General features: G+C 55.6%; 1 protein-coding gene across 5 annotated transcripts in view; it reads right to left on the reverse strand.

Annotated features, from left to right (window-relative positions):
- The window catches only part of EPHB2 (EPH receptor B2), a 194,114-nt gene extending 184,775 nt beyond the window's left edge, over positions 1 to 9,339 (reverse strand). For 3 of the 5 annotated variants that reach the window (XM_053898829.1, XM_053898827.1, XM_053898828.1), the window contains exon 1: positions 9,149 to 9,338. In XM_053898829.1, coding sequence (XP_053754804.1) covers positions 9,149 to 9,209 — 61 coding nt within the window. In that variant the 5' untranslated portion in view covers positions 9,210 to 9,338. Of the gene's footprint in view, positions 1 to 9,148 lie in introns of all 5 variants that reach the window. The other 2 variants (XM_053898830.1, XM_053898826.1) reach the window with 1 other exon arrangement.
- Positions 9,340 to 13,749: the final 4,410 nt, after the last annotated feature.

The raw sequence follows: 13,749 nt of genomic DNA on the forward strand, positions 1-13,749 counted from the left end.
GCGGAGAGTCCTGTGCCGTCTCAGGGGAGACAGGTAACACTGGAAGCCAATGCAGGGAGGCGGTGCTGGGGTGGAGGGAGGGAACAAGGTTTCTGGCTTCCTGTTACCCGCACCCCTGCACCAGACTATAAACTCCCTGTGGCAGATCGTCTCCAAATATGGCCACCAACAATGCCTTCCATTGCTAAACACAAAGCCGCTCCTCCCATTGAGGGGGGTCTGAACCTAAGTCTGGACCACAGGTTGGCTGAGGGCGCACGGAGACGTGTGCCGCGGTGAATAGGTGGGCAGGGGACACCGAGCTCTGAGCATCGACTCCAAAGACGTGTTGAACACTACGAGTAGCACAGACTCAAATTTTATGTGTCAAACCTTGGCCAAGAAATGGGGCTTTCCTGGGGGTGCCCAGCTGGCTCAGTCAGTATAGCATGTGACTGTTGATCTCAGAGCGGTGAGTTTAAGCCCCACATTGGACATAGAGCTAAAAGGAAGGAGTAAGGGAAGAAGGGAGGGAGGGGGTGGGGAGGAGGGAAGGAGTGGGGCTTTCCTTTAACAATTGAGCAGAAAATCAAGTCCAGTGTCTTTTCCTGTACACTGAACCTGGTGAGGAAGCCTGGGATGAATCCAAGATGCTTTGTGACTTTTTCGGCAGCAAGGGCGATGTTTCGTGATGTTAGAGCCCGGGTCTTTAGAAGACCGGGAAGTTTCTGCTTCTCCATCCTGGAAGCCAGCCACCAAGGAAAGCAAGCCAGTCTGGGCTACTAACGGTGAGAGATCCTGAGGAATGGGGCCAGGCCCTGCCATCCCTGCCAGGGCCTCAGAGAGGGCATGTGAAGCCAGGATGGGCCTTCCCCCACAACCCAGCTGAGCGTGGGCTTGTGAGTGATCCCAGCTGACACCAATGAACGCCCAGCGGAACCCAGCCAGTCCACTGAATCAGGAGAAAGAACAGATCTCTGTTTCAAGCCAGTCAGTAAGTTTTGGGGTGACTTGTTATGCAGCAAAAGATAACTGATACACTTTCCAGGAGCAAAGCCCTGTTACTTTTTATAGGTCTCCCCTCCATTGCCTGGAGCCTGGCACTGGACATTGAATCCCGGAGCTGGAAGGGCCCCCAAAACCACCGAGTCCCACCCCCTCGCTTTATGGAAGAGGCAGCTGAGGCCCAGAGAGAAGAAGGAATTTACTCCAAATCACACAGAGAGAGGGGGGCAGATCTGGCAGGAAAACTCGCACCCACAAGGGTAAGAAGAGTCACACAAATGTGTGACGCAAGCTGGTAGCAAGTTACCCCTGGCACTCACATGTTGTCTGAAGAGGCAGCCACGATTCGGCTCCAGCCAACTGTGGCCCCGTGGGACGTGGGCCCAGCGAAGCCAGATTGTCTGACTTTTCACAGAAGCCAGAAAGAGGATTTCTCTCTAAAATCTCTTGATTTCTAAATGTTGGCCAGGAATTCAAGTTGGGTGGATGATCTCTGGGCCATTGAGACTGGCCTTGGGCTTCAGGCTTGGTCTGGCCGCTGACCTTGGGCAAGTAGCGTTATCCCCTCAGGCCTCAGTTTCCTCATCTCTACAATGGGCCCCATGGCTCCTGCCCACTTACTGGGTTGCTATGAAAACCCGATGAACGAATGGATTTGGAAGTACGAGCTACAAATGGCCCTGTCGCTGTTCCATAGCCTCAGTTCTCTGTGGAGGCGCCCCTCACAATGTAACGAGTTAACACCCGATTTGTCTAAGTTAGAACAACATTATTCTGGCCATTATGACAGAGATTGCATTTTTATGGCAGGTTTGTGAGTTCCAGAACCCTCCCGCTTGCATTATCTCAGGATGTTGATGGAGTCAGAGGCTGGACGGCTGCCCTGGAGACCCTCGCCAGAGCCAAGCCCTTCCTCTGAGCCGGGAGGTACATTCCAGAAGCGGCTTGAGTGGCAGTGCAGAGCCAAGAGCTTTGGAGTCGCCCAGACCTGGGTTTGAATCCCGGACTCCCACTGCCTCGCTTTGTGTCCTTGGGCCAAAACTCTGAGCTTCGGTTTTCTCATCTGTAAAATGGGCATAATAATAAAACCGCCTGGTGGGGCTCTTGGGGCAAGTGTATCAGATGTGACATACTCGATGCCCTTAATCGAGCGTCTGGCACAAGAATTGATGGCTGATGTCATTAACACGGTATGGAAGTTGGTGCCAAGAAGGAAAGCATAGCTGTAGAAGATCTTACCCCCTTCCTAAGATTAGGGAGGCAGAACTGGGCCAGGGATGGGGCCTTTGAGGAAAACCTGGATGGGTCCCAGACAGAGAGGCTGGAGGGGCCTCGCAACTATCCAGGAAGAGTCAGACCCTTGCCCTATAAGGCTCGGAACTTAACTCTGTGTCTGGTCTCCCCCAAAGTTGAGTGAAGAGGCGTGAGGGAAAGCCAGAGACAGAGTCCCCCCAGTAAAACAGCACCCACATTCCCCTACTCTGAATCCAGTTTCTGGCTGGTCTCGAGTAATACCAACCAGCTCATATTTACTGAATGAGCATCACACTTGAGGCATGGACTCGGCTTTATCTTTTTAGGGATCAACACATCCATTCCTCACAACCATCTCAAGAGCTGGAAACTGCTGTTATCCCCATTTTAGAGATGACAGGTTAAGTAATCAACCAGAGGACACACAGTAAAGGACAGTCTGACTCCAGAAGGCCTTCTTGTAGCCCCCAGGCTATGCTGTTTATAGAGCAAGAGAAAAAGGGGTCAGGGCTAAGCTAGAGGACTGTGGGAAGTGCTCTGGTGGGGAGCAAAGGTACTGACATTCCATAGTAATGACAACTCATGAGTATCAGTCCGGCCACGGGTCAGGTTGCACTGCTGGTCACTGTATATAGCATCTCATTTAATCCTTGCCGGGAGCTTTTGACAAGCAGATGCATTTACATCTCCAGTCACAGATAGGGGAGTTAAGGCTCTACGCATCACTTGTTCAAGGCCACGGAGCAGGGAAGGTCTCCTCCCTGAGGACACCCGCACCCCCAGGGGGCTGGAGCAAGGGGACAGATGGTTCCAGGAAGCTCACCTAGCATGGCCCAGACTAAGGTGGCCTGGGCAAGCTCCCCAGGTGACACAGGGGCGCCAAAGAGACAGGTGTCTCTTCTCCCACCCTCCAGGAGGCAGCTGCCTTAAGAGGCCCTAAAGGGCTTTCAAGCAGCCTTATCAGACTGAGCTGATCCCAATCAGGAAGCTTCCAGGTGCTGTGGCACAACGGCCCGCCCCACCCCTGGGAGCTGTGCAAACATTCTTCCCTGCCCTCCCCCAGCGCAGGCTCTCTGTTCACCAGCAGGCAGGCGGCCCGGGCAGGTGGCGCTAACTCTGATTGATTTCACTTCATTTCAGTCTTTTCCAGTTTACCGCTGAGGTTTCTCTTCCTCTGTCCCAGGAGTCCTGTGTTTTATCTTAGGCCTCTGGGGGACAAATCTGCCTGCCCAATGGAAAAGACCAGGGGAGTATACTGAAGGTACAGATTCCCTGGCCTTGTTCCTGATCTATTGACTCCCCAGCTAAGTCAGGCAAGCAGGCCAGGCCCACCTCGGCCAGGATGTCCTGATCTCACCCCTCCACCCAGGGAGGGAGCAAGGGCTCCCCTGCCTTGCCCAGTCCAGGCCTCCTATCAAGCCAGCTCCATCCACACCTTTCTGCAGGGGTCTCTCTGTGTGAAGGGGTCTGACCAGTGGCCTGAGCCCATAGGTGAGCCCTGGGTGGCCGAGTTGCCCAGCACAGCTGCCCAGAGAACCTCACCACACCCCTGCTCTGAGGCTGATGCAAAACCTTGATGAAGGGGTGGGGTGGGGGTGCAAAAGCCTCAGGAAGGACAACCCCTGGGAGGCACTGGGGCCACAGCAGGGCAGAAGGGCTGGCCAGGGGTGGGAGCGAATCTGGAACTCCAGAGTTAGGGGTAGCCAGCCCCCCACTGTGTGCCCAGGTGTAGGCTGGTGTTTTCACCATTACTGAGAAACTTCTGAAACTAAGGCCTCTCTTCCTAGGAAAATCTGCATTAACATCCAGTGTTCAATTACAATTTCAGGGTGATCACAGATTCCCAGACCTAAGGAGGCCTCTGGACCCATGTTGAGCGCTCCCTTGGTATAAGAACCCAAGTATTTGTCCACAACAAGGCCCTGGAGGGGGAGGCAGCGATGGAGCTCTGGGCCCACCCACATTTGTGTGGTTGCCATCCCAAGACTGGGGGACTTTGGGAGCCTGAGTGATGGGTTGAGAGAGACACTGAGGGTTGACTTGTTGCCTGGACAATCCAAATGCCAAAAAGGGGGCCAAATTAGGACACAGCCATCACTGACTATGCCCACGGGTGCTCTAAGGGAGGGGAAGTCAAAGGGCCAAGAAGAACATCTCATGTTCATGGCCATGTGCTTGAGTGCCTGGCACTTTATGTGGGTACCCACAGAAACCCCTGGGGAAACAAAAGTCCAGGGAATCTGAGTTCTTTGCCCAGGGCACACAGCATGCTGGGATTTAAACCCAGGTCTGACTGCCCTCAAACGTTTCGTTTCTTCTCTACCCCACACTATCTATTAGTTGGCTGGCCCTGTTCCCCACCAGAGCTAGAATCCCTTCTCCCTGCCCAGCCCCTGACATGGAATAGGTGCCCGCGGATGGATGGGGGAATGAATGAATAAGTCAACTTGCTTCTGAATTCTACCGCATTTGGGCTTTAAATCTAAGCCCAGATTTCCTGGCTAAGACGGATACATGAAAGCAGCCTCCTTTAGAAATGAAAAGCAGAAGAAACAAGCATAAAAGGAAAACCAATTCCAAATTAATCCCACTGAAGGTCGCCGGGTCTTAGATAGGTAATGCTCAAGAGGTGGACCCAGTAGAGAGCTGGGATGGGGGTGGGAGAGACAAGAAGTGTATTGGGGGGGTTGGGGGAGGGCAGGCTCGTGTCTAGAACATAGCTCCACCCATTTGAATCCTCAGCTCTGGCTGAACTGCATCCTGTGTCCCTGTTCAAGCCAGCCCGTCTGCTTCTCCCTCCAGGAAGACTTCCTTCATCTCCCTGGCCAGGCGGACACACTCCTTCACCTCTGTATCGTTCTCCTGATATTTATCACATAACACAATGTGATAGATTCGTTCATACGTTCACTCAACACATATTCATTCAATGTTCCGTAGCTGACCGTGTCATTCAGTGACTGGGGACCCACGGGGCTGGGCACAGTTCCAGGCGCTGGGGACGCTGTAGCAAACGCGGCTGATAAAACCCTCGCCCCTACCGGAGTCTACAGTCTAGCAGGAATGGTGGACACACACAAGGAAACTAACAAAGCTCTGATACTTTTTCGGGTGGCCATGGGTGTTATGAAGCAAAACAAAGAAGGTGGGTTAAAAAGTGGCTGAACTAAGCCTGTTTTAGATGAGGTAATCAGGGAAGGCCTCTGGGGAAGTGGCATTTGAATCGAGCTCTTTTTACCACAGCTGTGGACATAAAAATAAGCCAGGTGAGCTCCCTCAGGGAGCTCACAGTCTAGTAGGGAACAGATAAGCTGGCCTTTTAACTGTGTGGGACCAGGTTTGGCTCATCGGAACAGCCCACACCCTGGAAGTCAGTGATTTTTCCAAAAGACAAATCTAGCCAGGTCCCTCAATGGCTCAAGAACGTTCAATGGCTCCCCACTGCCCTCAGCATCAAGTTCAAATTCCTCAGCCTTCCATCCCAGCCTTTCAGGATTTGCTCTGCCCTCCATTTTCAGCCTGGTCTCCCACGGCTGCCCTCAACACCCATCCCCCTCAGGTGCACCCAAGCAAGTTCCCAGTCATCATGCATCCACGTCCCTTACACAGGCTGCTTCTCTTTCCAGGTAAAACTCTCCTCATCCTCTACAGTCCCGAAGGCAACCTCCTTAACTTTTGAGAACACGGTTCTTCAGTGTGATGGGTGGCTGTGAAAGCTTCATGGCAGGGAGAAGGAAGCAGTGAGAAAATGAAGCAAAGAATAAAGCCGTAAAAGACAAAATAGCCCTCTTCCATCCTAAACCGCCTCTGCTGCCCCAGGTGGCACACAACTTCCTCCTGGCAGCACTCTGGGACGCACTTATCACATTATATAGTGCCAACTGTTTTCTGTATCAGCTTGTCCCCCTCTCCCTGCTGGCCCCAGGGTCCAGCACCACTCCAGCCAAAGAGGAAGCTCCATAAATATTTGGAGATCAAATGAGCAAATGCACGGAGACCGATTTTCTCTCCACTTCAACCTCTGGATTCCATCTAGTGGCTGGTCTGTCATTGGCCTCTTCTCTTGTTGGATGTGTCCCCCCAGGGCACTTCCATCCCTCTCTAAGCCCCCATTCCAGATGCTCCAGGCTTGTGTTTCCCTCTTGGGGGGGTAGGGGTGTCTCGTGGTTTAGGGGGGAGATACTCAGCTCACCATACTAACCCAGGAACCCCGCAGCCCCAATTCACATACCCTCTCCCTCCCCTCTCTCATTCCAAAGGCTAGGGCTTTCCCAGGATCTTAATGCTTGGGATAGCCTTGGTACTACGGGGTATGAGGAGAAGGGAGGGAAGGGTACGCCAGCCACGTGGCTCAGGGGATCGGGAACTGCAGGGGCAGCCCTCAACCGCCCCAAGCTTCAGACCTGTCTCCGCAGACTGTGCTGCTCGCAGGTGGACCCCGTCTCTTCTGGGAGGTGCCACAAGTAGCACTGTCCATCCTCATGGTCCACCCCCCGAAGGCCACACGCACTTCAGCATGGCCTTTTCTCATCGGTTATGTCGTCTGAATCTCACAAACACCCCTGTGAGACAGGGAGGATGGGCACTATGGTAACCGTCATCTAACAATGGAGAAACCGAGGCTCAGAGACAGGAAGTGAGTGGGTGCATGTCATGGAATCCCAAGAGATCACCCAGACCATTTTACACCCAGGGAAACCGAGGCCCCTATAAGGGAAGGAGCTGGCCCAAAATCTGATAGTAAATTAGAAGAAGGGCCCTAGACCTCCACCTCATACCGTATCCCCATCCATTGGCCAACTCCTCGTTAACCCCTAACAGACTAGACGCCTTAGTGTTGGGGGGAGGGGCAAAGAAAGAGCCTGAAGCAAGGCTTGGGGTGCCCTCCTCCCACCCTGCCCCCAAGTGGCAGCCCAAGCAGCCATCTCCTCCTGTGATGTCAGCAGCTGATCAGCCCAGTGTCTGGGGCTCACACTGCCACCGGGCCACAGCTCACCCGATCCCAACCATCCCCAGCCAGGGCCGTGGCCGGACAGACGTGGGCCTTCCATCTACCCCACGGTAATTAAAAACACACCCAGGCCTCTTCCAACGTGAAGAGGGGCCAATTTTCTTCCCCTCCAGCACCGCTGACTGCAACCTAAATAGCAATATTTATGCCAAGCTCCCCATAATACTGTAAACATCCCAATGTATAGCGGGCCAACACATGAGTCATTTCCCCAAAGCCATAGTTAATAAGTGGTACCTCAGCCATATTCCAGGGAGCTCCCGCCAGCAGCCAGGCCCCAGGGCTGCCCTCCACACCCAGGGCCCCGTGGCACCCTCGCTGCCCCAGCGGCCCCACTCTGGGAAACCACAGGCAGCCGCCAAATCCTCCAGGAGCCGGAGGACAGCTGCCTCCGTTCAAGAAACTGGCTGCCATCTAGGGACACCCCTCCAAACTGTGGTCACTAGAAGAACTAAAGTTACAACACAGGGTCCCCTGTCACACGGCTTGCAGAGCCCCATGCCCGGTCTGATCAGGTTTTTGTTTTGGTGGGTTTTTTTGAGCTGCCTGAGAATGGGCTTCCCACCAGCCCAAAGTGGCCTGAGATGAGGAAACATACGCTTCACTCCTCAGCCCATGGTGGCAGAATCCTAGAAGGGGTCACCCTGTTGAGGGGCAAGAAAACCCAGCAGTATGAACAGAGCCCAGCCTCGGGAGACCTCAGACCTGGGTTCTACTTTTATCGCCCAATGGCTATGAGTGAGCCACTGACTTTTCTGAGCCTTGGTCTCCCTTTCTACTAAAAGGGAGTAAGAATCATACCCACCTGGCTTCGGTGGAAGACTTATTTTGGGGAATCCAACGAAAGTGTGGGTGGGAAAGCACTTTGTAAAGCTCAAAGTACCTTGTCAACTGTGCAGCACGTTGTAAACCACAGAGAGCTGCCTGCAGTGAGTGCAGTACACATGAGAACCATTATTCGTGTTCGTTTCTTGCCCTACAAGCTTGGCCATTTGTGGTGGACACACCCAGACCCCTCTAACTTTCCCTGCAGAGCAAGCCGGCTCGGGGGACCTGGCAGCCACCCTGAGCCCTTGGGGGTCGGGTGGTACCAACACGCGAAAGCCGCGGGGAGAGGGACCAGCGACCCTGGCCAAGGCCAACACATGGCAAGAGCATCTGGTCCGGCCCTGGCGGCAGCTGGAGAGTTCCCGGGGCTCCGGCGGCCACGCTGAGCTCTGCCGCCAGCGGGGCGGTGGCCGGCAGGGGTGCCCGGAGACCCCGCGCAGCGGAGAGATGCCCACGGACCCATCCCCCCCTCCCCGTAGTCCTCCCGGGGAGGGGACCCCATTGTACGCCGCGGGCGATGGGCAGGCACCCGCGCGGGGGGCTGGCGCGTTCACTTCCACTCTGCCAGTCCTCCGCTCTTCGGGGCGCCGGCTGCATCCCGGGGGCGCAGACCGCGCGGGCCCCCACCCCGGCCAGCCGCGGTGCCTCCCTCCCTCCGCTCCCTGCCAAACTTTCCGGCCCCGACTGCGCGCCGGGCCCCGGGGCCGGCGCCCCTCCACCCCGTGCCGAGCCAGGCCAGGCCCGCGCGAAGGGGGTGCCCGGGCCGGGGGCGGCGAACGCGCGTGGGCAGCCCCCCGGCCCTGGGCGGCGCTCGCCGGGCTGGCTACAAAGCCTCGGCAAGATGGTCCCTTCGCCTCCTCCTGGCACAGTCAATCAGCGCCCGCCGCTCCCCGGGCGCCCGCGGGGCCCGCGCCTCCCGGCGCGGCCGGACACACCTCCCCGCGGCCACCTGCGCCCGGCGCGAGCCCCCGGGCAAACTTTGCGGGCCGCGGGGCGGAGGTGGGCGCCGGCGGCCGCCCGTGCCCGGCCGCTCCCCGCCCCCATCGCCCGCCCGCCCGCCCGCCCGCTCACCTTCCACCGCGGCGAGCAGCGGCAGCAGCAGCAGCGCGGCCCCCAGCCTCCGCAGGGCCATGGCTGCGCTTCCCGGGGCCTCGGGCCGCGGCGCCGCGGGGCCCGGGCGGCAGCGCGCGCCCCGGGCTCGGGGGGCCGGGGGGAGCGGCGAGGCGCGGCGCACACACAGCCGCCGCCACCGCGCAGCCAGCAGAATGAGCCATCCAGCCCGGGCAGAACGGGGACCCGGGCTCCGCCAGCGCTGGGCACGGCCCACCTGAGCCGCGGGCGCGGGGGGAGCCCGGCCGGGCCGCCGCCCCCCGCGCGCGCCGGGGACCCCAGCCGGCCGCGCGCGACCACCGAGCCCCAGCCCCCTGCGTCCGCGGGGCCGCCCGGGGGGCGGCGCGGGCGCTGATGCGCGGAGACCTCGCGCGTCCGGGCGACGGAGACCCCGAGCTCCCCCCGCGCAGCAGTGGTCTCTCCCGGCGCTGTGGCTCCTCCAGATAAAGCAGCGATTTCAGCCCAAATGTTTCTGAATTTTTATTGAATGCTGCAAAGCCGGAGAGCGTCTGGCGCGGCTGACAGGGGCAGGGAGAGGGGACTCGGGGCGGGGGGTGTTGGGGGGGGGGCGGTGAGGGCGGGGAAGGGGCTGCCCAAAGCGGGGACTGGCCCTACCTGTCAGGGCCTGGAGTGCCACCCCCTTGCCTCAGCCCTGCCACCCAGGTCTCTGCGGCTCCGAAAGGGACCAAACAGCAATGAATGAAAAAAAAAAAAAAAAAAAAAAGAGAGAGAGAGAGAGAGAGAGAGAGAAAGAGAGAGAGAGAGAGGAGGGGGGTTGGAGATGGGAACAAAACAGGCGGCTTTCCCAGGCGCTGGGGCTGGGCTGGGGCCTCTGCCTGGGAGCGTGGGCCTTGGCGCTAACGCGAGGGCCTGGGGGGGTGGGGTGGGGGGGTCACTCCTGCAGGGGTGGGCCGGGCCTGGCAGACAGACCCCAGGCCTACCCTCCCCGCCTTGTTCTGAGCGAGCCCATGAGCCCCTCCCTGCAGACCCTTCTATCTGTACATTAGGTTTCTCTTTCTCTGTACATCTTGTTCTTAATGCAGTTTGGGGGTGGAAAAGGCAGATGGGGGTATCTGGGGAAGTCTTCTTCCCCCCATGGGATGGACCTCTCTGTGCACCATGGTTTTGTGCATGGCTGTCCCTTCAGGGAGAACGCAACCCCTTTCCCATCCCTGTGGGCCCAGCCCTGCTCTGACAGCCTTCATCACCATCATCATTAACAGGCTTTGCAGAGGCCGGATGGTGGGCCGGCTGCAGGGGGCCTGCGGGAATCACCCAGGCAGGGCCCCTGGCCTTTGCTAGCTGCCTCCTGACAAACAAAACTTAACCAGGAGCTTCCTGCTCTGTGGAGTGGGTGTCAATGCCCAGTAGAGGTACAGATGGTTTAAATTCAGTCTACACCACCCAGACCTCTCCTGTCCCTTTGTCCCACAAACTAGTAAAATGTCCCAGCAATCCCTTCCCTTCAGAGCCCATCCTACAGTCCATACCAAGAAAAGGGCACCACGGACTCTGAGACCCCATCTAAGGTTTGGAAAATTGGGTCATCTTTTGAAGCCTCAGGAGTCCAACTGAAAAGGGCATCATCCTGGAAGGTCACCAGGAGGAAGTGGGCCCTGAAGCCTGGGAGAGGCTGCTTGGGAAGGAGACAGAGGAAGAAGGAATTGGGGGGTGGGGATTTCCCCTTCCCAAGCCTGTAGACTCCTCCTTGACCAGGGTCAAGATCCGCTGGGGTAGGGCTGGCCTTTATTTTCAGTTCTCGCTTGGCAGACTTTCCAGGGGACCCAGGGTTTGACAGACCCTGAGCTTGGCCCATCCTGGGGCAAGACTCCCTCTCCTGGGCAGAGCTGCCCCGAACTACTGCCCTCACCCATGTCAACACCCAGGTGCCCTGTCCCTTCCCAACTCAACTAATGTTTCTTGAGCACCTGTTACCTTGTGCTGGGTGGATGAAGCTCTTTTGCTGTGTCTATCCCCTGGGGGCCCTTGTCACCCACCCCGTGGTACCTCCCTCTTTGACCCAAAATAGGAACAGCTGTGGCATTAATTGTGAATCTTGTACCAGGCACTAGGCTAAGCTTTGTTTATACATTGTTCCCTTAATCTCTCAACCTTATGAGATAGGTGCTGACCTTTCTGGAGGATGAAACTGAGGACCAGATAACTCGTCCAAGGTCATACAGCAAGTTAGAGTGAGGATCCAACCCCAGGCTTTCTGACCCCAGCTCAGTTCCGTCTTGAGCCTTTCCTGGATGCATAGAACTCAGGGAAGCATTTATCAACTTCCCCCATCCCCTCTACATAGATAAGGAGACCGAGGCCTAAAGAGACTTCTTCACCATTATGTAATTAAATACACATCAGTCCAGGGGCTTTAACTGACTACAAAGAAAAATAGCGATAATAATAAAATGAAGCTCCCTTCTCTCCCATCTTTTTCTCCCTAAACATTATCTTATTCCCCATTTGGGATCCTGGCTGGCTGGGACTCTCCTCACTGGTCTCCAGCAACTGCCTTCAGTGGCACCTTTGTCCCAGCTGTGCACCTCCTCCACTCTAATGGCTGAGATTTGACCCCACCCCACCCCCCACAGAGCTTTAATTGACCTTGGCCTCCAACCCCCTCACTGAGGGTTTGCTCTTTTCTGTTTCCTGAAGGATGATGGTCAGCCCCACGCAGCCCACAGCCCATAGCTAGTGTCTCAGATTGTTTCTGATTTACATCTTATCTCTGCAACCCCTGCAGACTGTGAGCTGCCTGAAGGCAGTGCCCGGACTCAGAACAATACACTCGCAGAGCAGGAGGCCCCAGAGAGCCTCTGACCCGATCCCCTCAGCAGCAGAGGAAGAGACGGCTTAACTTCATTTGTCTAATGACAACAGCTACTCACATTTGCAATCACGGCTTTAACAGTTTACAAAGCAGTGTTCACACCCATCAGCTCGACTGATGCTAATTCAACCAGCCTATCCTGCCAGCCAGCCTGGCAGCAGGGGAAGCTCCATTCTTCCGAAGGGGAAACTGGGGCCCAGAGAGGGAAAAAAGTACTTACCCAAGGACACACAGCAGACTTTAGGGGTGGGAGTGCCGCTGGAACTAGCCTTCGGTGACCTGATTTGTCCATGTCTCTTTCAATCAAATTTGATTAATAAACATTAATTGGGCACTTCCTATATGCCAGACATTGGGGAGGTAGGGACTGCCATGAACTTCTAGAACCTACCTTCTGATGTATAAGACATACATATGGGCAAGATAATTAAGATAATGATTAATGCCAGGAAGACACTAAACCAGGATGGGACCTCGGGTGACTGAGGGAAGGGGGCTACTCTAGCCAGGGGAATCAGAGAAGTCCTCTTTGAAGACTGAAACATAAACATGACAGCTGAAACCGGGATGATGAGGGGTCTACCAGGTGGGAACTGCACATGCAAAGGCTCTGAGGTGAGAATATACTGGGTACCTTCTAGGAAGAGTAGCTGAAGCATGGCAAGCAGCTGGAGTGTGGAGGAGATTAGGTCAGGGAGAAAGAATATAGATTGTATTTTAAGCGCGATGGGGCACCATTGAGGATTATGAGGAGAGAATCTCTGTGTGACCTTGGGCAACGCACTTGCCCTCTCTGGGCCCCACTTGCCAGGAATGCAGAATGAGAGCACTGGCTGAGGTGCGTTTTCTGAGGCCGCTTTCAGCTATGATCCTCCATTGTTGTGGATTGACTGTGGATTCCCTTCTCTTTAGGGAAGAGCAAGGCCTGTGTCCTCATCTCCCCGATACCAGGGGATGCCACTGAGTTCTGGGCCCCTCAGTTCTCCCTGAGGCTTTCTGAAAAGAAAATGTGTTATGCTGAGTGACAGAGATAGAGGTTATCTGACAGTATAACTGGGTCTCTGACTCCCATCCTAATGCCCCTTCTCTGCCGAGATGCAGGACCAATGGGAGACATGGCCAGTTGTGGGTCAGACCACAGCTGGAGCGAGTGCCGGGGGGTGGGGGCGGGCAGGGAGTTCAAGTTTTGGTTCTGCCCCTAGTTTGAGACCTTGGACAGGGCCTTTCCCCTCTCTGGGCCTGAGCCGACAGAGTCACAGATCTTTCCTCATGAAACTCACAGACCAGTACAGTCCAACAGGGTATAATACAAGCCCCATATGTAATTTTTATTTGCTAGTAGACACATTAAAAAAAAAAAAAAGAAACAGGTGAAGTTTATTTTCATATACTTATTTAACCCAGTATATCCAAAATATTATCGTTTCAACATGCAATTAATGATCTATTTTACTTTTTTTTCATACTTCATACCGCAGTATCTCTCAGTTTGCACCAGCCGCATTTCAAGTGCCCTGCTCTTAGCCACATGTGGCTCGTGGTTCGTGGTTACCATGTTGGATAGCATAGATTTAGACCCTGATGTCAATAATAACCCTATGGAGTAAAAAGTGCTCCTTAATACAGGCTGCCCAAACACTCAAGGGGCATAGAGGAGAAAGTCACTACCTCTTCCCAGAGAAGGAAGGCTTCCTGTAGGAGGTGCCAATTGAAAGACAAAAAAAAAAAA

Source organism: Panthera pardus, unplaced genomic scaffold (genome assembly GCF_024362965.1).
Source record: "Panthera pardus isolate Hobbes unplaced genomic scaffold, ASM2436296v1 HiC_scaffold_11, whole genome shotgun sequence".
In the NCBI taxonomy this organism is placed as follows: Eukaryota; Metazoa; Chordata; class Mammalia; order Carnivora; family Felidae; genus Panthera; species Panthera pardus.